The following is a 24,109-nucleotide window of genomic DNA, read 5'->3' as shown; positions in this document are numbered from 1 at the left end:
GCTGCTTAATTGCCTGTTTCAGGGCAGAGGCTGATCTGGGATTCTTGGGTTAAGACAGGAGTAAAGATTAGTTTTTAGGGGCCCTTCCACAAAGAAAGTCCATAAACAACAAGCCAGCCTCTGCAGCCTCAGGCAACAGCAGTGGGAAATTCTGGGAAGGGACCAACATTTGATTTTTTTTTTTTTTAAATTTTTATTAACATTTTCCATGATTATAAAATATATCCCATGGTAATTCCCTCCCTCCCCACCCCCACACTTTCCCATTTGAAATTCCATTCTCCATCATATTACTTCCCCATTACAATCACTGTAATTACATATAAACCATTTTCTTTACAAAGCGAAGTCTTAACCTAGACTCGGATGTTTTGTTATAACAATGGAAAATGGACTGTTTCACTTAACCCTTTTTTTTTTTTTTTTGATTTTTCGAGGTAGGGTCTCACTCTAGCCCAGGCTGACCTGGAATTCACTAAAACAATTGATTTTTTTATGGTTGCTATTCTGATTGAAATGAGATAGAATCTCATAGGTTTCTTTCTTTCTCTTTTTTTTTTTTTTCCTGAGTAGGGTTTCACTCTGGCCCAGGCTGACCTGGAATTCACTATGGAATCTCAGGGTGGCCTCGAACTCACAGCGATCCTCCTACCTCTGCCTCCCGAGTGCTGGGATTAAAGGCATGTGCCACCATGCCCAACTCTTCATAGATTTTTTAAAGAAAATATTTTATTGGGCTGGAGTGATGGCTTAGCAGTTAAGGCATTTGCCTGCAAAGCGAAAGAACCCACGTTCAATTCCCCAGGATCCACATTAGCCAGATGCACAAGGGGGCACATGCGTCTGGAGTTTGTTTGCAGTGGCTGGAGGCCCTGGCACGCCCATTCTCTCTTTCTCTCTCTCTCCCTTTTCTCTGTCAAATAAGCAAATAGATAAAAATAAAAAAAGTTAAAAATATTTTACTTCTTTGAGAGAGAGAAAGAGAGAGATGGGGGATGGGGCAGGTAGAGAGAATGGGCACTCCAAGCCCTCCAGCCAGTGCAAATGAACTCCAGATGCACTTGCCAACTTGTGCACCTGGCTTTATGTAGATACTGGGGAATCAAACCCCATGGCTTTGGCTCATAGTTGTTTCCTTGGCAAGCTTGTGGAACAAGTCCCTTTTAGCTACTGAGCTCTCTCTCCAGCCCCAAGAAACATTTTTAATGGTTTGTTAATTTATATCACTATCAAATATATGTCAGAATTTCCTCTAGGCACACTTCTTTCTATACATTTTAAGTGAAGTATGCAATTAGTAAACTAAAGGACCTTTTAATTTTATTTTTAAATTTATTATTATTATTTATTTATAAGAGAGAGAGAGAGAAGGAGGCAGACAGAGAGAGACAGAGAGAGAGTGTGTGTGTGCCACACTGCAAACGAACTCCAGACACATGAGCCCCCTTGTGCATCTGCCTTACATGGGTCCCGGGGAATCGAACTGAGGTCCTTTGGCTTTGCAGGCAAACACCTTAACCACTAAGCCATCTCTCCAGCCCAAGAACTTTTAACACATGAATCCATATGAGTAGGATAATTTCTCTTTCTGGATAAAGAGATATTTCCAATAATCTGGTTGTCTCTGTGAGAAACTATGACATGGATGACAGGATTGAGGTACATCTGCTGGATGCCTGAGTTCTGTCTCAACAATCTCAGGTTCCGTTTGGAACTGTTCTCGAGTCTTCCCAACTATGAAGATCCAGGCTGACTGGTGACAGGTGCTGTCATCCCCAGCAATCATGGAACACTTCAGCTCTTGGAAAGTAGAGTTGACAATTTTCACATTGATCTCAACAGAAAGGGTGCTTTTGAAAAGGTTTTACAATTTTCTTGATATGTAGCTTTGGTTGGCCCTTCTCCCTCCACTTCCCATTTGCCTACTGCCATCCCATGCCCACTAGAGGGGCATCTTCGGAAGCATTGCTGTGGCTTCCTTTCTATGTTGTCGTACAGTCATGAACACAGAATGTTCTTTCTTTCTTTTTTAAAATACTTATTTATTTATTTATTTAATTTCCAGGATGGCCTGGAATTCACTATGTAGTTTCAGGGTGGACTCAGACTCTCAGCGATCTTTCTACCTCTGCCTCCTGAATGCTGGAATTAAAAGCATGTGCCATCACGCTCACCTACAGTGTTCTTTTTTTTGTGTTTTTTTTTTGTTTGTTTTGTTTTTCTTTATTTGACACAGAAAGAGGGAGAGAGAGAGAGAGAGAATGGGCATGCCAGGGCCTCCAGCCATTGCAAACGAACGCCAGATGTGTGAGCCCCCTTGTGCATCTGGCTAACGTGAGTCCTGGGGAATCAAACCTGGGTCCTTTGGCTTTGCAGGCAAATACCTTAACTGCTAAGCTATCCCTCCAGTCCTACAATGTTCTTTATAATGAAATGTTTCAGGTAAATTTGATGACAAGGAGGAGGTGAAAAAACTTGCATTAATCCATGCTATGTAGTCTCAGGGTGGCCTCGAACTCATGGCGATCCTCCTACCTCTGCCTCCCAAGTGCTGGGACTAAAAGCATGTGCCACTTACCCAGCAGTAACTTATATTTGTTCCTCGGTGTGGTTTGGGAGAGATTTGGTTTCCACTCTCATCAATCTCCATTCTCCTTCCAAAATCCATGGCAGCTCTGTTTTCTATAGCTTTAACCTTTTTCTTTCCTAAGTCCTTCCATGTAGAGATGTAGAGACTCTGAAGTAAAAACTGGAATTTACACTGTCATAGAAAGCCCACAAAGCCTGAAAGACTGAATTAACCAGGGCAAGCAGCAATGTCAGAAACTGAATCCCTTTTCTAGTTAAAGAGGTTTCTCGGAGATGGTGCCAAGCTGAATTCCACAAGTCATCTTACATCGACTTTATGGATCTAGCCCTCTGCCCTTCTGTGGCTGAGCTACAGCTGCAGGCTCTGGTGGGTCCTATTGGGTCACATGATCACCTCTACATAAAAAAAAAGGTTTGGGCTGGAGAGATGGCTTAGCGGTTAAGCGCTTGCCTGTGAAGCCTAAGGACCCCGGTTCGAGGCTCGGTTCCCCAGGTCCCACGTTAGCCAGATGCACAAGGGGGCGCACGCGTCTGGAGTTTGTTTGCAGAGGCTGGAAGCCCTGGCGCGCCCATTCTCTCTCTCTCCCTCTATCTGTCTTTCTCTCTGTGTCTGTCGCTCTCAAATAAATAAATAAAAAATGACCAAAAAAAAAAATTAAAAAAAAAAAGGTTTCTGGGGCCTTCCTTGGATAGAAGTGGGATTATGATGTTTTTGCCATTGATTCCATATAATGGAGAGAGGAGAGATAGCAATTCATAAAGATGAAAAAGCAGGGCTGGAGAGATGGATTAGCGGTTAAGGCACTTGCCAGCAAAGCCAAAGAACCCGGGTTCGATCCCCCAGTACATACACAAAACCAGATGCACAACGTGGCACTTGCCCTGGAATTCGTTTGCAGTGGCTGGAGGCCCTGGCATGCCATTCTGTCTCTCTATGTGTCTCTCTCTCTCAAATAGATAAATTAATTTAAGAAATCTTTTTGGAGCTAGCTCACATTCTGGCTCCATTTACTACTGACCTGTCTGATGTTGGGTAGATTATGTATTCTCTCTTACCTAGAGTGTCCTTATCCACATAAACATAGATGATTGCATACTTACCTCTCTGCATTGTTTTGCAAATTAAAGGAAGAAATGTGCTGGCGTGGTGGCGCATGCCTTTAATCCCAGCACTTGGGAGGCAGAGGTAGGAGGATTGCTGTGAGTTCAAGGCCACCCTGAGACTCCATAGTGAATTCCAGGTCAGCCTGGGCTAGAGTGAGACCCTACTTCAAAAAAACAAAACAACAAATAAATAAATAAATAAAGGAGGAAATGCTAACAAATCCACTACTCAACACTCTTAAGGAACAACCCTCAATTGTGTATTCATTTACCAGCCAATGGAGATTTGGGTTTGGGCTATTTTGATTAAAACTTTCATTAACTTTTTTTTTAAAGAAATACATGTTCAAGGCTGGAGAGATGGCTTAACAGTTAAGCACTTGCCTGTGAAGCCTAAGGACCCCAGTTCGAGGCTTGATTCCCCAGGACCCACGTTAGCCAGATGCACAAGGGGGTGCACACATCTGGAGTTCGTTTGTAGTGACTGGAGGCCCTGGCACGCCCATTATCTCTCTCTCTATCTGCCTCTTTCTCTGTCTGTCGCTCTCAAATAAATAAAAATGAACAAAAAGAAATTTAAAAAAAAATAAATACATGCTCATTTCTCTTGGATAGATGTCTAGAAGTAGAATTGCTGAGTCGTAGGGAAAAGTAAACATTTGTTTTATGAGAAACTACAAACTACAAGTTTCCTTTAATTTTATTTATTTATTTGAGAGAGAGAAAGAGAGAGAAAGAAAGAAAGAAAGAAAGAAAGAAAGAAAGAAAGAAAGAAAGAAACAAAGAAAGAAGCAAATATAGAGAGAAAATGGGTGTACTAGGGCCTCCAGACACTGTAAAACTCCAGATGCATGTGCTACACCTGGCTTATGTGGGTACTGGGGAATCAAACCTGGGTCTTTAGGCTTTTCAGGCAAGTGCCTTAGCCACTAGCCATCTCCCCAGCCCCAAGAAACTACAAGTATTTTTTAACATATAATCTTTTATTATTACTATTATTAATAAGATATTTTGTTCCCATACAAAATACATTGTTAATAATAATAATAAAAGATTATATGTGAAACTACAAGTTTTTAAAGCAGTCATAGCAATTTACATCATCACTAGTGATGTAGCCATTCTGGTTTTTCAAAATTTTCTGCAGTATTTGGAGTATCTTTTTTATCTTACATGCTGATGGGTATATAATAAAATATTATTTTAGGGCTGGAGAGATGGCTTAGCGGTTAAGCGCTTGCCTGTGAAGCCTAAGGACCCTGGTTCGAGGCTCGGTTCCCCAGGTCCCACGTTAGCCAGATGCACAAGGGGGCGCACGCGTCTGGAGTTCGTTTACAGAGGCTGGAAGCCCTGGCACGCCCATTCTCTCTCTCTCCCTCTATCTGTCTTTCTCTCTGTGTCTCTCACTCTCAAATAAAAAAAAAAATATTATTTTAATTTTTCTTATGACTAATGACTTTGTGCAAATTTTACATGATTGTGGACCTTTTGTTTATCTTAATTTGGAATGTATCTGCTCAGGTCTTTTGTTTGTTTTCTTAAAAATTAGATTTGCGCCGGGCGTGGTGGCGCACGCCTTTAATCCCAGCACTCGGGAGGCAGAGGTAGGAGGACTGCCGTGAGTTCAAAGCCACCCTGAGACTACAGAGTTAATTCCAGGTCAGCCTGGACCAGAGTGAGACCCTACCTCAAAACCGCCCCCCCCCCCAAAAAAAAATTAGATTTGCACTCGGGAGACAGAGGTAGGAGGAATGCTGTGAGTTTGAGGCCACCATGAGACTACATTGTGAATTTCAGGTCAGCCTGGGCTAGAGTGAGATCCTACTTCTAAAACAACAACAAAAAATTAGATTTGGCAGAATTGTTTACATATTCCAGACACAATTCCTTTGATGTATGCAAAGTGGATGTCCCTCTAGCCTGCAGCTTGACCCTTCCTTTTCTTTTACAACTTTGTTTTAGAATTTCTACGTTTGTTTTTACTTTTGCACGTGTGTAGTGTGTGGGTTGTATAGTATGTGTGTGTGGTGTGGTGGGTGCCTATTATATACACGAGTGTGTGAGCAGATGTGTGAGCCCCATGGGCCCAAGGACAGAGGCCAGTGGAGAATGTCGAGTGTCCTCTGAGATGTGGTCTCTTGTATTTTATTTATTTAGTTTGGTTTTTTGAGGTAGGGTCTCACTGTAGCCCACGCTGACCTGGAATTCACTATTTAGTCTCAGGGTGGCCTTGAATTCACGGTGATCCTCCTACCTTGCCTCCCAAGTGCTGGGATTAAAGGTGTGCGCCACCATGCCTGGCTTTCCTTTTTATTTAATTTTTATTAATTAGAAAATTTCTTGTATGGACAAATCATGTGTTGGTTCCAATGCCCTCCTCTCCACTCCCATTCCACTGAGGGCCTTCCTCAATGAAGTTAACTGATCCTCTCCATGGGATTATGGGTTATGAGTTTTGAGAGCAGCGGTCGGTCATTGTGGTGGGGGGCAGTGCCTCTGAATAATCCTTCACACCCCAGGGCTCTTATAATCCTTCTGCCACCTCTTCCCTAGTGTTCCCTGAGCCGTAGAGGGTGCGTTATAAGTCTCCCTTAGTGCTAAGTTCTCAGCAACTTCTGGATTTCTGCTTTGAGACGTTTTGAGTGTCCTCAGTGTCCATTGTCATGTCCGTGGCCCAGGTTGTCAGATTTGTTGCTAGAACAGCACTCATGCTTAGCTTGCCAATTCCTCTGTGGTGCCACCTGGACCCTTGTTGATGGGCAAGAGGTGGCTCATCTCATGATATACAGTCAGCTGCCTTTCCTGGTCATGTTGATGCATCGATCCTTGTGATCCTTGTTCTCTGAGATGGGGGTGTCTTATTGAACCCAGAGATGCTATTTTCAGTCATACAGGCTAACCAGTGATTCTCCAGTGTCTGCTCCCCACAGGACTGGAGTTATAGGCCTAAAAGTCCACACCTAGCTGATTACATGGGTGCTGAGGAATTGAACTCAGGGCAAATTAGACTCTTTTGGGCTCTTAGTGTAACTGCTCTTACCTGATGAGCCTTCTCCTCAGCCCCTGCCTCTTTCTTTTTCTTGGAAGTATCTTTCCTTGAGTAGAAGCTGTATTTTTTATTTCATTCATATATATATATATATATGGAGAGAGAGAGAGAGAGAGAGAGAGAGAGAGAGAGAGTTAGTGCTTTCCCTGTCCTTGTATAACAATTTTGCAGCAGTGTTTTCAGCTGGGTTTACATGCTGTGTTTTATATGACATTGGTGGTTTATTTTAAATATTGGTCCAAGCTTTTTTCCCCTCCAATGTGGGCATCAAGCTGCTGCAGTGTCACTCATTGAGACGACTGTTGAGTTGCTTTAGTTATCAAAACACTTCACCACATGTGCTCAGTCTATTTCTAGATTCTCTCTTCTGTTCCAACGAGCTACTTATTTATTTCTCATGCCATGCTGTCTGCTGGTAGTATAAGCCTAGAAGCCTTGCATTCACCGTACAGGTCTTGCACAACTCTCACTTAGTTTTCCACACGTACGTGTTATGTGATTATGGTGTGATTATCAACAATAATAAAATCGAACGTGCTCCTTGCTAGGTTCAATGTAAATGGCTGCAGCAATGTCTCCAACTCTCATGCTCTTCCAGAGTCTTGCTCCTCGACTTCCTCCCTGTGGCGCTGCCTGGGTCTTTCTGGCTGCCTTGGCAATGAGGACACGGCATTGTGTGCTTCCCACGACCAGGGGCAGAGAAGTGACCCTGTCTCCTGAGATATCTGCCCTCCAAATCCAGTGCCCGTGTTCTGAGCAAGCTCAGGCAGAGAGACCCCGTGTAGGCATGCCAGCTGCCAGCCCGCCGAAACCCCAGCTGCAGGCTGACATCAGATGTCAGATGTGAAGATAAATGAACGAATGAAGTAACTGACAGAGGGAATCTGGGACAAATGTCCTGTTTTCATTAGAAAGTGAGAGATTCACAGTTTTACTGAATATTTCATCTATGTGCAGTTTGTGACAGTACTCTCTTAAACAGACAAAAAACTTGTAAAAATGAAAATACAGGGGAGGTTTTTTTTTTTTCTTTCTTCAAGACAGGGTCTCACTCTAGCTCAGGTGGACCTTGAATTCATTATGTAGTCTCAGGGTGGTCTTGAACTCACGGCGATCCTCCTACCTCTGCCTCCCCAGTACTGGGATTAAAGGCGTGCGCCACCATGCCGGGCATACAAGGAAGATTTTACTTCACCAGAAGGCATTTATGAGAGTAGGTGGAAAGAAGTTCACTGGAGGAGGAATAGGGGAAAGGAGACAAAGGAGGGTGCTGGGAGGGGATTATGGTCATGTTATATTGTGTATATGAATGGAGGTTGTCAGTGAAACATTTGTAAAAAGGCATTCACGGAATACCTAGCAACAGAATAAGGAGTTTCATGAAGTGATCTTCCCAACCAGTCCCTTTGCCCAATGCTGTCAGGATTGCTTTTTAGTTTGTTAGTCTGTAAATAAAAACCGGGAGAGAGGAAGGAGGCCCTGTGAAGGAAGACGTGGACCTGTAGATTAGGGAGGGAAATGATTCAGAGTGGGGTCCAGTGCCTTCCCGTGGGCTCATCTTAGTTTCCTAAATGCAGACTTGTTTCATAGATGGTTGCTGTCTGTTTATTTATATTTTTGTTTCTGCTTTTTGTTTTTTTAGTTTTTTGAGGTAGGGTCTTGCTATATTCCTGGCTGACTTGAAACTCACTATGTAGTCTTAGGCTGTCCTTGAACTCACTTTCTCCTACCTCTGACTCCCAAGTGCTGGGATTAAAGGCACGTACCACCACACCCATCTATTTTTTTTTGTTTTTGTTGTTTGGTTATTTATACTTTTTTTTTCCCTAGGTTTTTCAAGGTAGAGACTCACTCTAGCCAAGGCTGACCTGGAATTCACTATGTAGTCTCAGGCTGGCTATCTATACTTTTACACATGCCACATAGATGCCATTTCTTTAGAAATGTGTCTAAAATCCACATGCACATAAGCATTCTAAAAAGAAATGGTGGAGTTGGTGGTGTATTGCTCAGTGGTTGGGCTCGGTAGCATGTCTGAGGTTCTAGGTCAGTCTCTTGCATTGCTGACAAAATAAGAAATGGAGCCTTTCTACTTGAAGAGAAAGGTTCAAAGGGTGGTGGCTTGACATCTTCGTTTGTGTGAAGTAACTTACTGGCTGCAGACACAGGTAAGTGATAGCCTAACAAGTGTGAGGTGCTGGTTCGATTCCTAGCTCTGCCACAAAACCAAAATGACACATCTTGAGAAGGGTGTAAGATGCTACTGTTTTCTAGGACCATGACGACAAAATAAGGCAGAATGGGCTCAAGTTTAAATGGCAAAAAGCTAAGATGGTGGGAAGGACTGAAAAACCATGAGGAGCCAGCAAGTGCAGCACCTGAGGGCTCAGTCCTCCTGCTTCAGGATGCTGGCCTGTCATGGCTGAACTCATGGCCCCAGGGAACCCAGAACAGTGAAGACGTGGAGACAGTTGGCTTTCAGGGAGAGGAGAGGAATGGCCCCTTTCCCTCCACTTCATCTCCAAAGAGGAAAGAGCTGCTCTGGCTTAGTTCAGTGATATTTGTCTGGGCCTGGGACAATTTCCTATGGCCTCCTCCTCTGAGCTGCCACTCTGTTCCTGAGCCTGGCGCTCCCACGGTCATGGTGGTAAGAACTGAAACAATTTCTCTCTCTCTCTCTCTCTCTCTTTCTTTGGTTTATTGAGGTAGGGTCTCACTGTAGCTCAGGCTGACCTGGAATTCACTATGTAGTCTCAGGGTGGCCTCAAACTCACAGCGATCCTCCTACCTCTGCCTCCCAAGTGCTGGGATTAAAGATAAGCACCACCATGCCTGGCTTCAATTCTGTCTCTTAAAAGTTCTTGTTTAGCTGGGCCATGGTGGTGCATGCTTTTAATCCCAATACTAGGGAAGCAGAGGTAGGAGGATCGCCATGAGTTTGAGGCCTTCCTGAGACTACATAGTGAATTCCAGGTCAGGTCAGCCTGGGCTATGGGCTACAGTATGACCCTACCTCAAAAAAAAAAAAAAAAAAAAAGTTCTTGTTTTTGGAATTGGAGAGATTACTCAGTGGTTAAAGGGTTTGCCACACTGAGTTAGGGTCTCCAGAACCCACAGCAAGCTGGAATTTGCAGCAGGCTTCAATAATCCCAGCATGCCTATGGTGAGGTGGGAGGTGGAGAGAGGAGCATTTCCCTGGAAGCCCCAGGACCAGCTAGCCTAGTGATGAGCCCTGCCCCAGAAAGTGAGGCGGAAGGTGACTACTGACACCTGAATGCTGCCTCTCATTGACAGATTTTGAGACTGATGGGGCCTTTTGACCCAGATAGGTTGGACTCTAGTAGCTAAGGCTCTCCAGTTAATAGTTTGTGTTGCCAGCCAAAGGAGCAGTAAGGAATGAGGGCAAGGAGGTGAGCAGACTTTATTAAGGAAAATATAGAATGGAGGTGTTTCCCTAGGAGAGAGAGATGGATTGCCAGATCAGGTTCTTGGAGCTAGGGAGAAGCCCCAAGAAAAGAAAGAGAAAAGAAAAAGTTACGCTTTTTGAGTTAGAACTGTGAAAAGCAGGCAGGCTCTGCACTGAGGGCCTGCAAGCTTCCAGTGAGGAGCTCCTATAGGTTTAAGTACATTATCTCATTAAGGATTAATTCATCTCTATTCTGTAGACCTGTTAGCATGTCTGCAGGCTAGGTGCGGTCGCTTGACCAGGTGAGTGACTGCCAGACCAGAGGACTTTGTTCCTCTGAGAGTAGGAAGTGTCTCTCCCCTTTCTCATGTTAGCAGGGAAACACGGGGGAGGGTCCTTCCTTTAATGACCTCTAACCCTAATATCAGTTTACCCACAACATTTGACCTCCCCATGCATGCTGTACCATGCACACGTCTGTCCTTCCCAACACAACACCACAAGTTCTTGCTTCCATAAAAGTAGGGATGAAATACATTTCTCCCTATTGCTCTGAATTTTGCATTCGCCCTTCCTTCCTCCTGCAGGCTTCCCTCTGTAAGTTCTAACGCAGGCTGCCTCTGGCCAGGGTGAAAGGGGCTTACTGCTCAAAGTCAAACAGAAGCCACTGTGTGACCCACACTAGCTTCTGGGTTCTCAGCTTCCTGCTTTTTTTGTCTTTTGTGCCTCTATTTCCCTTGAGCACCTCAAAGGTAGAACTGACTCTGGACTCGGTGGTGAGTGCCAGGCTAATCTCTCAAATTCTGCAAAAGGCACTCAGGTTAAGAGAATTGACCATGAAGATAACCTAAGTCAAGTGACATATCCATCTATTCCTCTTTGCAAACTATGCTGGGAACTTTAGGGTGTGCCAAGTGAACTACCTTGACTTGCTTGCAAGATAGGCATAGTGGCTCATTCTTGTAATCTCCACACTTCAGAGGCTGAGGCAGGAGGATTACCTCAAGTTCTAGGTTAGCCTGGGAAAGAGCAGAGTGAAATTCTTCCCTCCTCCTCATCCCCAAATCAAAACCACTTCTCCAGAGTTCTTGGTCAGTCTGGCTATTGGAAGATAAGCATGCAAGCAGAAGTAGTAATCCCATAGTTTCCTTCTTTTCTAGATGGTAAAAATAACCATTGCTATTCTTGTTCTCATCTAATTATGGCTTTTTTTCTCATTTATTTATTTCTTTATTTACTTATCTATGAGGGTGGGAGAGAAAGACAGAGAGAGTGAAAGAGAAAATGGGCACGCCAGGGCCTCCAACTACTGTAAACAAACTCCAGACGCATGCGCCACCTTGTGTACCTGGCTTATGTACAGGGTCGAACTTTGGCTTTGCAGGCAAACGCCTTAACAGCTAACCCATTCCCTCCAGTCCCTGGCTTTTTTGTTTTTTTTTTCTGTTAAAGTTTGGGGCTAAAATATATTTTACAAGTCTCTTTCAAAATTTTTACTTTTTCCTCAAGGGGTTATCCTAGAAAGTTTACTAAATCATTAGTGACCCATTTTTGACAGGTTCTGTGCTAGGCTCAATCCGTGCTTCAAGATCACTCCTGCAGCTTTGAATACTTACTAACCCCCCACCCCCAAACTCAAGTCAGCACTTTTTTTTGCAACCCTTTTTCACCCTTCAACTTCCTGCTGAAGACTAACTTCTTCTAGGCAACAGTGATGGATGTACTTCATGCAAAACGAAAGGAAATGATCAGCAAATACAGTTTCAGACTCTTATCAGAATTGAGGTGCTTTTGTTTGTTTTTGCTTTTTTAACATTAGGGTTAGGATTTCTTTGGATACGATAAAGATGTGGCCCCCGCCCACCACTGTTCACAGAATAACTATGCACAGTTTAAACATTAAGCGATAGGTAAGATGACAGGTAAAATTAAATAGAAACAGGTTGAGTGACCTTGGGCCCAGTCACCCCTTACCTGTATGTGTGTGGCTGTTGTGAACCCCCTCTGAGGGTGTTCTGAGAGGTTTTTTACACTGTGACAAGCCTCTAGTTAGAATTGGGGTGGGGTTGGATTCCTGTTCCGCGAAGCCCCTGCACGCGGACCCCGCCGGGCAGGACCCGAATGCAGAGAAACCGAGAGCGCAGGGGAGCGGGGAGTGCCTAGGGCCCCAGCGCCTGCACTCGGTCCCCAGACAAGTGACAGGCAGGTAAAGGAGCGCGCAGACAGGCTGGGCCCGAGCCCGGACCTCGCCTCCCCGCGGAGCCTCGGTCCCCGCCCGGCGCAGCTGCGCTCGGTCCGCGGGCGCTGCCGCATTGGCCGCTGCGGCGCGGGAGGCGCGGCCGGGCGCAGCCTCGGGCGTCTCGGGCACCGGCTCCGCGTCCCCCAGCCGCGCAGCACCGCCCTCGCTGCCCGCTCGTCCATGGCCCTGGCGCCGCGGCCCCTGCGTCCAGCCCCGCACGCCGGCAGCCTCCTCCGTCCGCCGCCCCGGCGCGATGCTGAGCGGCGCAGGCCTGGACAAGGCTCTTAAGATGTCCCTGCCGCGAAGGGCGCGGATCGGCTCGTCCGTGGGTGAGCTGGGAGGCCCCGGAGGGTGGGCCGCGGTTAGGTGACCACTGCCCCGCCCTTCGCCCTGCCCCATCCCTCCCCGCCCCCCACTCGGGGCTCCGAGCGGCGGGACCCGCGGATGCCACGCCCTGCCGCCCTGGGGGCCGGGCGCCTCGGGCACCTGCGAGGCCGCAAGGTCCCCGCGTGCGCCCAGGCCACTGGGGCGACGGGCGGGCGGCACAGAGCCCTCCCTCCTCGCTCAGGTGTGCATGCGTGGGTGTGCATGCGTGTGCATGCGTATGCGTGTGTGCAGAGAGTAGGGGGAATGTGAGCGCTCAGGTCCAAGCGCCCCTGCGCGGTGATGCGGCTGATGGAAGTGACCCGAGCAGCAGTGTGCTGCCGCGCTGGTTGCTCGTTCCCACTCTCGACGCGCACGGTTTGCACTAAGCAGGGAGCACCTTGCTTCCCAAGCTGGTGGCTTGTAGGGCGGAGAGCATTACCTTCTGTAGAGACCCGACAGAACCACAGGGTCCTCTTATGGGGCTCGGGTGTTCCGGAGACAGCCGCACCCACAGGCACGCACACCCCCAGGTGGGCACCTGGCTTGTGGGATTTGAAATTCAGCTTCCCCCGCCGCTCACATCATATACCTAGTTATATTATATAACAGGCTTGGAGCCGACAGCCGTATAGAATGGAGGTTCTGTGCCTGTGATAAACAATAGGGTTTACATGATGCAAAACTGAGGACACCGTCAAAGCGGTTGAGGTCTTACTGTTTCAGAACTCTGCGCAAAAATGTGTAGGTAGATCTTTAACGAAGAAGGTTCCGGATTTGGGCTTGAACCTGGCAGGGTCACTTGACAAGTTTGTTGCTTTGAGATATATGTGTATATATATATATATATATATATATATATATATATATATATATATATATATATATGTCTTTAATACTTCTATATTTGAGTTTAATAGTTGAGTAAAGTGTGCGTGTGTGTGAAAGAGAGAGAAAGAGCAAGCTTATTAATTGATTTCAACTAGTATTCATTAAACTTGAGGAATACCAAGACTCTCTTTCCTGCATTTATTTTGCAGAGAATCTGCTTCTGGAAGGTCAAGGGAAGGGTCAAGATCTGAGGTGGGGAGTTTCAGGGGCAGCAGAGAGGCAGTGAGAAGGGACAGTGTTACCAGGTGACGTTGTGACAAGGTGGGAGCAGAGAAGCGAAGTGGTTTCCCAGGTATAGCCAAGGGTGTGGGGCTTGGAAGGATGTGGTCCATGCACCATTCCCCAGATGGAGAGAGCTGTGGCGGGATGGATTCTCTGTTGGAAAAGAGAGGGCTGTTTGTTTTGACCGCATTGCTTCTGATATGCTCACTGGAGAGTTAGGTGGAGATTTTTAGTAAACAGTTGGACTTATGATTCTAGAGTCTGGGGTAGAGTCCCACGCCAGAAATCTAAATTCAAGAATGCTCTGCAGGATGTCTCCAGGGGTTACCTGCCCTGCAAATGGGTAGGGCCTCCTCATGGAAGAGCTCTGAGGCTGCATCAATGTTCTTCGGTTGCTGGCTTCAAGCCTTGACCTCTGAGGAAGATGCCCACCATTTCATTTTTTATGGGGTCATACAAATTATATAACTGGTCCCAGCCATCAGTTTTTGTAGATGTAGCCTAGAAAAGAGGGATTGGAAGGAGATCTGAGCATCCCAATATTTCAAGGTTAACAGCATTAGAGGTAACAGAAAGCTCCTGAAATGATGGCCAGAGAGGGCTATGACAAACTGGGCGCCCAGAGTGCCAGGGAAGCAGCAATGCGCCAAGAGCTCCAGGAAGATCAGGCTGGGCACTGATGCTTGACTTTGCCAGTGGAGAACATTGATGACCTTGGAAGGGCTGCTGTTGTGTAACTGTGGGAAACAATATCTGATAAAGGGGTGCAAGAGAGAATTAGAAGATGGGATTTGAAACAGCAAGTTTCACAGAACCTTTTTGGGTAAATCTTTGCAGAAAATGGAGGGGGAAGCAAATGGAAGGGTAACTGGAGGAAGAGGTGAGTTCAAGTGAGGATGCACCAAGTCTGATGGTGGGTAGTTTGAATGTCAGAGTTAAGGGCTTTTAGGAAGTTACTAGTTTGAGAGCAACAGTAAGGAACATGGGTCAGAGCAGAGCAGTTAAGAGAAGGTCCAGCAATATTTACAGAGGTAGGGATGCCCAGGGGTCTTGCTTATAGGGGTGTGTGAATTCTAGAAGATAGTGTTAGATAACTCACAACGTGGACAGGCAAGAGGTAGTTCAGGATAGTATGAAACCTGGACAAGGGACTGACAATCATCTTTAGTGAACTCTACTCCTCATCTTTTTTTTTTTTTTTTGTATTTTTCTATGAGAGAGAGAAAGAAAGAGAGAGAGAGAGAGAGAGAAGGAATTGGCATGGCAGGGCCTCCATCTACTGCAATCAAACTCCAGATGCGTGCACCATCTTGTGTGCATGTGCGTCCTTGTGCGCGTGAGTCACCTTGTGCTTCTGTCTTGTGTGGGTTCTGGAGAGTTGAACATGAGTCCTTAGGCTTCACAGACAAGCACCTTAACCACTAAGCCATCTCACCAGCCCTGCTTCTAACTTTTGTGTACACTCCCAGTGAAAGTACTGTGTTCAGTCCCTTCAAGATTAAGTGCCCAGCAGCAAACTGCTTCATAAAGCAATCCTGAGACTATTATGTCTGGCTAGAAACATTTATTTATTTATTATTTGAGAGCGACAGACACAGAGAGAAAGACAGATAGAGGGAGAGAGAGAGAATGGGTGCGCCAGGGCTTCCAGCCTCTGCAAACGAACTCCAGACGTGTGCGCCCCCTTGTGCATCTGGCTAACGTGGGACCTGAGGAACCGAGCCTCGAACTGGGGTCCTTAGGCTTCACAGGCAAGCGCTTAACTGCTAAGCCATCTCTCCAGCCCTCCCCAAATATCTTAATGAAATTGTGGGAATCCAAAAACTGGTGTGTGTGTGTGTGTGTGTGTGTGTGTGTGTGCATTGTCATCCTCCTCTTGTCCCGTAGAGCCTACAGTCTGCTGCTATAACTTATTATAGCAGTCAATGATTTCACAGATATAAATTGACCACTTCCTTTGTGTCAGGTACTGGTCTAGGTGCTGGCAATGAAGATGTACAATGGAGTCCAAGGTCCAGGGGCTGCTTACAAGGTACACTGCAAGTGCTCTCAACTCTTCTTATCAAGTCTGCATGTGCAGACAATGCTTGTGGGTGAACAGGGAAGTGAGGCAGATGTGTTAGGAGAGAGACTGGGGAGCAAGGACAGAAAGGAAGGGGGAGTTATTGTCTATGGATCATAAGGTAAAAGCTTCCTCCCTATCTTATCAAATTTCTGGGTTTAGCTTCATAAAAGATTAACAGTTAAGAGCCGGCGGGCAGTAAGCACATAGATTAAATACAGTACCCGAATGGCTGCACATCCTTCAGAAACTGCCCCCAGAATTCTGCTCTAAATCCCACACCTAATCCATCTCTCCATTCAGCATGTAGTCATTATAGTGTGTGTTTTTTTTAATTTAAAAATTTTATTCATTTCCTTGAGAGAGAGAGTCAGATAGAGAGATTATGGGCACACTAGGGCCTCTAGCTGCTGCTAATGAATTCCTGAAGCATGTGTCACCTTGTGCATGTGGCTTATGTGGGTCCTAGGGAATTGAACCTGGGTCCTTTGGCTTTGCAGGCAAGCACCTTAACCACTAAGCAATTGCTCCAGCCCTGTAGTGTGTTTTTGTTTTTGTTTTTAAACGTGTTCCTTCATGGATGAAGTTTTCTGTAACAACATTTAAAGGTGGAGAATTAGGACAGCTGAAGATACCAGAGATAGCTCTAATGTGAGATCTGGGAGGGGGGAGGGAGGGTTACTTTGATCCCTTCATTTCACAGATGAGAAAAACAACTCAGAGAACATCTTAGCTTGCTTTTAATTTCTAATAGGGCCAACTAATATCCAAGGCCATTAGTTTCCCTCATTGAGCTAGCTTAGTTCAATATCAGATCTAATCTGAATAGAATAGGTTCATTCATCCATTCCCATGTGTTCATGTGTCTAATTCCCCTTGCTTCCATTTTCTGCACTGTCCATGGGTACTCACTAAATAAAGACTTAACTGAGCTCTGTCTGGAGTCATATGGATTTGGTCCACAGGTCTGCATTATGTTTGGAAATTCCTCAGGCACAGGACATGGTGGAGGTTAAAATAGCAAACTCTGGGTTTAGAGAAGAATGGATTCAAAATTTGACATTGAACTGGGTGTGGTGGCACACACCTCTAATCCCAGCACTAGGAAGGCAGAGGTAGGAGGATCGCCATGAGTTCAAGGCCACCCTGAGACTACATAGTGAATTCTAGGTCAGCCTGGGCTAGAGCAAGACACTACCTCAAAAAACCAAAAAGAAATAAAAAAGTTTGATGTCGTTTGCTGCTATATGATGCACTGTTTTGTTTTTATTTTAACTTTACTTCTGCTACAGATGAGGATGAAAGGGAAGTATTTTCACTCCGAGAGGCTGTGATAGGGGTGTGCATGTATCATGAATAGAAATGCATGTATTATTTGATACATGATCAAGTTTATACAAATAATATGTCATTCATTAGCTCTCATGTTGCCCATTATTCTCTGAGCCTACTCCTCTACTTGGATGTTTAATCTATGTGACAGCAGAAGAGACAATGCTTTCACTTGTCTATTTTCTCCTTTAAATGTAATGATGATCCATCCAGGAGGTGACTATGTGAATCATGTCCAGGTGGATATGATACAGAAATTCACACTCTGATCTTAGACTGTCCATTCTCCAGTATTTCTGAAGGTTATAACCTCTGTTGAACGAAGTCTTTTGCCTCCAGGTGGCCACTGTGCACCTAATTTGATGGCTTTAGTTGTTTAATAATTGATAATACTTTTACAATGGAAGCTTTATCTTAAATTCTCATCTGACAGAGGTGCCAGCCAGACAAATGGATTAAATTAAAATTACTCTCTAAAAAGCTTTTGAGCATTCTGAGAGGATGTGCATACCCTGCCTCTAAAGAGACCCACGTCCTCTGCTCTCAGTCCTTGGGTTTCACATTTGCTAAATATAATCTCTAATCAATACCACGCCGAGACAAGATGTTATTTACATCCTTTCAGGCCAGTAAAAGTGCTCAGAACAAATGTAACAACCATTAAGAAAGGTTAAAAATAAAAGTGATCTCACGTTCCTGCCCTGGGAGGTTCTCCTTATCATTGTCAAGGGCAGACACAAAGCAAAACCTGCTCCAGGTCAGGGGAGAGCCCACCGTGAGCTGCACTGAGGTGGGGTGGTTTGGTCTGTGTGCTTCCATGTGTCCGTGAGAGTCAAGCTGGCATGGTGGCGCACTCCTGTTGGCCCAACTACTTGGCTGAGGCAGCTTTTAGTGTCAAGCTGGGCAACACAGCGAGACAGTGTCTCAAAAACAAAACAAAAAGTTGGATGTGGTGGCACCCACCTTTAATCCCAGCACTTGGGGAGACAGAGGTAAGAGGATTGCTATGAGTTCGAGGCCACCCTGAGACTCCATAGTGAATTCCAGGTCAGCCTGGGCTAGAGTGAGACCCCACTTCCAAAACCATCAAAGGCGACAGCAACAAAAGATTAAACTTAACAACCAAAGCAAATAAAAGAGAACATATGGACTGATGTGGTGGAGGGCTCCGTGAGCCAGCTTGCCGCCATGCTTACATGCTTGTGTTTCTTGACCTAGAGCGCCATCTCTTATCTTCCTGCCTGCCTCTCTGTCAAACCCAAGTTGGGCATGCCATCATAGTTCACCCTAAGAAGTGATAGCCTAATTCTCACTAATTTTGTTTGGTTCCGAGATTTTTACATTTGGAATTAAGTTTTCTACTCCTGAGCACTGTTATGTGAGGTAACCAGCTCATGTGCATTTCAGACATTTCAGGAGCATATGAGTGTCACTTCCTCCTCTTCTGCTTCTGGAGACACTGTTAGACAGACACGGCACCATTATCCTGGGATTGCTTTAAATATTTTAAGAATATTACTGTGATTGTATTGAACATGAGGGTAAACTACTTCCTGGAATACTTCTGACGTTTGGATCCTCACTGCAGATATTATGTTCAAAGGCAGTTGCTGGTTTCGTGGTCCTGGTATCTTGACTGGGGTAGGAGCAGTTCATTCATATTCAAAGGAGACAGTCTGTCGCTGCATGCTGTGTCCAGTTGGTATACCAAGGGATCAGGCCTCTTACTGGCTATTTTTAGCTACATAATGATTATCCCTATTTAAGACTCTCTTCCATATTCTTTTATCCTAATGCATTGAGCAAGCATAACTTGATTTTAAGACCACAGAATTTTTGCCTTTAAACAGCAATAGTCACTTATGTATAACAAATAAGTCCAGCGATCATTGTTCCTCTAGACTCCCGGGAGACCTGCTCTGCAGCTGAGCTCCGGTGAGAGCTTGGCTGAGCGCTCATCACGGAGCTGTACATGCTGCATCCCCAGTCCTGAACCCCACTGCACCTCTGCTCCCTTCAAGTTGCCCTGCTGTTCTTTTGTGCTGGAAACAAATGGAAATACATTTTTCTGGGTCAAGGCTGACTTAGTTTGTTTTCCTTGTTGCCCTTGCTAGATGCCCGGGAATCCATTTCTTCAAGTCTGTTTACCTTTGCCACGGTTCCATTTTCTGATGGTAGGGTTTGGGCAGATTCTGGAAGGGGCAGCAACAGCCTAGGCAGGAAAATGAGAACAAATGGGGCTGGGTGCAAACACAGGGGTTGAAGGAAGATCATAAATGAAATGCAGAGTGAGGGTCTCTCTTGGGAACTACAAACACAGCTGGGTTGGAACCAATGCACCATAGAGATGGGAACCGGGCAGGTGAGGCGTGAGGGAGTAGCTGTTCCCCATATTGAAAGGCAGAGTTTGTACCTCACTAGTGGTATTGTCTTTGGGAGAGTGCAGAATGCCTTGTAGAGAGTTGGAATACTTTACAGGTCATTGCCTTGGATACTCATGGACAAAGGTGACTTATAGAGGTGTGACGTCCAGTATGCTGGCCACTCGCCACGTGTGGTTTGAAAGAGTCAGAAGAGAGCTGTGCTGTCGCTGTAAACTCCACACTAGAGTTCCAGGACCTCATACAAAAAAGAAATTTTTAAGAGTTATACATTGCTCATTAACTAATTATGCATTATTCACAATGTTTTATACTTACTACATAGTGAAATAACTATTGTGGATATGTCATTAGGTTAAATAAAATGTACTATTACTTGTTTTTGTACTTTTTTAAAAGTGTCTTCTTAGTGTGGCTAATAGAAAATTTAAATTACATTTGTGGCTTGCATTGTATTTCTTTTGGAGAACATTATTATAGATAATATAGTTTGCATTTTTGATTGATTATTTATGAAATTATAGACTTTCCAAAATAACATTACCTGAGATCTAACACCCCCATCCAGGTGAGGAAACTTGGGTCATGGTAAATTCCTGGCACTTGCCCAGGGTTGAATGGGTAGTACCAGAGTGAAGAAACCCAGCCTATGTCCTTCGATTTCTCTAGATTTCTCTCTCTCTCTCTCTCTCTCTCTCTTTCTTTCTTTCATTTTCAAGGTAAGGTCTTGCTCTATCCCAGGCTGACCTGGAATTCACTATGAAGTCTCAGACTGGCCTCAAACTCAGAGCGGTCCTCCTACTGCAGCCTCTTGAGTGGTAGGGTTAAAGGTGTGTGCCAACACATGTTGTAGGGAGGAAAAGGGAGAGAAAAAAAAGAGAGGGGTAGGATAGAGAGAGAGAAAATATGAGTGGGTGCACCAGGGCCTCGAGTCACAGCAAATGAGCTCTAGATTATGCATATGAGAGCACTGGGGAATTAAACTGAGGTCGTTAGATTTTGCAGGCCAGTGTCTTAACCACTGACCCATCTCTTCAGCCCTTCTCCAGCATTCTTTCCAGGGTTATTTTTGTCTTCTCACCTTGTGTGAAACCCTTCCTTGGGCACAATCTAAGATACTCACTTTAAATTAATTTTGTAAATGAACTGGGTCATAGTACTGTGAAGTCCTTTTTCTATTTCTTTGAAGCTAGTCTCTAATAAAAATGTACTCACTTCAATCCATGTTGTCTGATACCACTGACCAACATTTGTGGAGAGGATCTTCAAGTATTCTGTACTCTGCACTCATGGGAAAAAGGACTCATGATCACACCTTGATGTCAGATAGCAAATTCCTCCAAATTGAACTGTTCCCTCCTAGAGGGAGGAAGGAAGCTCAGGAGGCCAAGTCTGGGAGACCTGCAACTTGAAAGGTTATAGAAGCAGCAAACATCAGGCACAGGGGCCAACTCTGACCAGTGGCTATCCTCAGAGGAAACCAACTGTTACCAGCTTCATCAAAGGCAGCTGGGACCACACTCACGAGAGACTCGAGATTGAGCCTGTTGACACTCCCTCACAGAAGGAAGGGCCCTTGCACCAACCATATGCAATAATGCCCAAGATCTTGTGACCTCAGAGGGAGACAAGGTATGCAGAGTGCCAAGGACCACAGGACTGAGAGCTCTGTCTAAGTGGCTGTGGGGAGGTTGGCATCTATCCCCAGTGCGCTGGGATCTGACTTCCTGATGCTGTGGCTGCTTTGGGATTTCCTCACTCTATGTAACTCCGTACCCATGCTCTATAAGTAAGCCCAATAAACACATTGGCTCACAAAAACTGGCTTCTGTGAAATCTTGCTTTGGGCTGTCAGCTGTGCCCTGTCTGGGGCGAGTAGATATGCACTCAAATCTCTTCAGAGAAAACGTTTCATGCGACAGGTGCACAGATGAGGGAAAACAGTGACCCTGTCACCAACTTTCTTCAAGACCAGTGGGCGTCTCAGCTGCAGTTTCTTTTCACTAATTCTCTTCCAATCATTAGAGTTGAGCTAGGTTTACTTTTAAGAAATATGTTTCAAAATCTCTATGTATGTCTTTTTATATTTACTTGTTTATTTATGAGAGAGAGAGAGAGTGAGAGAATGAGGAGGGAGAGAGAGAAAAAATTGGTGCACCAGGGCCTTAGCCACTGAAAACGAACTCCAGACACGTGCACCACCTTGTGCGCATGCATTACCCTGTGCATCTGGCTTACGTGGGTCCTTAGGCTTCTCAGGCAAGTGCCTTAACTGCTAAGCCATCTCTCTAGCCCTGTATTATGTCTTTTTCTTAATGTGAAACTTTCTCAACTGTTTCATAAAAATACAGCACGTAGGTACAAAAGGGGGAAAAAAAAAAAACCTGAGTAGGTGATACTTGCTATGGCTTGGATATGGTTTGAGTCTGTCCCCTGTGCTCTTGCGTTGGAAGCCTGGTCCTCATTGTAGTGGTAAGGAGAGAAGCTTACTGGAGGCCTTTAGGTCACTGGGGACATGTGCACCGAGGAGAGTGAGGTGTCCCTTTAAGCACATTGTTACAAAGGAACAAGCCTGAACCCTCTCCAGCCTCTCTGATTTCCTCTCTCACATTGTGATTCTTCCCTCTCCCATGTGGGCATTGTGAAAGTACCCCCCATGAGATTTTCCCCACAGCCAGTCTGATGTGGGCAATGACCGCAAATCCTCACAACTGTGAGCTAAATAAACCTTTTTTTTTTTTTTTTTTTTTTTAAATAAAGCTATCCAATTTCAGGCATTTCATTAAAGCAACAGGAAGTGGATGAATGCAGCATTCAAATACTATGGAGCTATTGGCAGCCTGAGCCTGCTGAGAAGACACGTGCAGGTTTCATTACAGGGGATAATACTAGAATTTTCACTTGTTCTGGGATTTAGAGTGTTTAGGAATTTCTTTTAAATTGCATCGATGAGATTATGGGCTCTGGTAATAAAGATGGTGACCGTAGTCAGAGTGGTGCTTGTGTGATTATTTGTAGTTGACGCTTTGCTTCAGTCGTGAGTAGTTTCTATGTTTTCACTCACAGTGTGGGAATCCATAGGTGCCGAGAGTAGCTGGGTTGTCTGTGGTCTCAGGTCATTCAGGGTAGGGGCGGGAATCTTGGTTTTACAAGCGTGGGGATAGAGTGAATGGAGACGCACAGGCAGGGGAGCCACTCCATAGCTCTGAGTCCATCGTCTGGGCTTTTGAACGCAGGGTGCTGGTTGCCGGGATACCCCAGGGCAATGCCAGCCGTGCTCAACTGACATGGTGGAGAAGACACCTGGGCTGTGATGACCTCATGGTGTCACAATGTGATGTCAACGGTATGATGTTCAGCATTTTCGTGACATGCTGGGAGGTCAGCTCTGTAGTGTCACACTGTGACAAATATATACATTGCAGAATCATATGAAATGTTTTCTTTGCCCTACACTTCTGTATTCTACCAATTTATCTATCCCTCCATCTTGACCACCTAGTAACCACTGCTATTTTTGTTGTGTCCCCAGTTTATTTATTTACTTATTTTTACAGAGAGCCGGAGTCATGCAGTGCATAGCCCTTTCAAATCAGCTTTTCACCTCAATGGTGTACTTAAGATTCCTCCATGTCTCATCTGGCTTGATCGCTTGTCTCTTTTTGTCTCTGAAAATATTTCGTTGTCCAGATATACCACAGTTTATCCACTCACCTACAAAAGTAACATCTTTTTGGCATTCAGTTTGGGCGAATTATGAATAAAGCTTACTGCCAGGCTGTTTTCCAAAGCCGCTGTTCCATCCACACCCCACTGAGCAATGGGTGAGATTCTTTTTTACAAAGTAGGGTCTCACTCTGGCCCAGGCTGATGTGTAATTCACTATGTAGTCTCAGGGTGGCCTCGAACTCACGGCGATCCTCCTACCTCTGCCTCCCGAGTGCTGGGATTAAAGGCGTGCGCCACCACGCCCGGCTAGCATTGGGTGAGATTCTTGTTGGTCCACAACTTCACTCATACTTGGTGTTGTCATTTTGATGTCATCATTCAATAGGTGGGTGTTAGCATCATGTTATTTGAATTTTCAACTCTTTGATGACGTATCATCAGCATTTTTTCATATGTAATTGCCACACACATACCTCATCTGTGTGAATCCTGTCTCACTTTAACAACTGAGTTGCTGCTGTCTTACTGGTTTGAGGAGTCATATGTTTAGGATTCAAATCATCAGAGAGTCCTCCCAAATGTTTCCTTCTAGCCCATGGCTTTTCTTTTTTTTTTCCTTCCAAATTTTTATTAACAACTTCCATGATTATAAAAAAAATTATAAAACCATGGTAATATACCCTCTCCCCCCACCACACTTTCCCCTTTGAAACTCCATTCTCCATGATATCCCCTCCTCCTCTCAATCAGTCTCTCTTTTATTTTGATGTCATGATCTTTTCCTCCTCTTATGATGGTCGTG

General features: G+C 45.1%; 1 protein-coding gene across 3 annotated transcripts in view; it reads left to right on the top strand.

Annotated features, from left to right (window-relative positions):
* Atp8a2 (ATPase phospholipid transporting 8A2) overlaps positions 1 to 24,109 on the top strand; it is a 651,823-nt gene that overhangs the window by 12,108 nt on the left and 615,606 nt on the right. Inside the window, exon 1 of one of the 3 annotated variants that reach the window (XM_045153899.1) lies at positions 12,220 to 12,354. The exons of 1 other annotated variant lie outside the window; for it this stretch is intronic. Coding sequence is in view for 1 of the 2 variants with exons in the window: in XM_004670531.2 (XP_004670588.1) it covers positions 12,641 to 12,716 (76 nt within the window). In the remaining variant the exon portion in view is untranslated. Of the gene's footprint in view, positions 1 to 12,219; positions 12,355 to 12,603; positions 12,717 to 24,109 lie in introns of those variants that run through there. One more of the 3 variants, XM_004670531.2, reaches the window with a different exon arrangement.

This window comes from Jaculus jaculus, chromosome 7 (genome assembly GCF_020740685.1).
Source record: "Jaculus jaculus isolate mJacJac1 chromosome 7, mJacJac1.mat.Y.cur, whole genome shotgun sequence".
Taxonomy (NCBI): domain Eukaryota; kingdom Metazoa; phylum Chordata; class Mammalia; order Rodentia; family Dipodidae; genus Jaculus; species Jaculus jaculus.
Note: the sequence above shows the minus strand (reverse complement) of the source record. Positions and strands in the feature narration are given on the sequence as shown.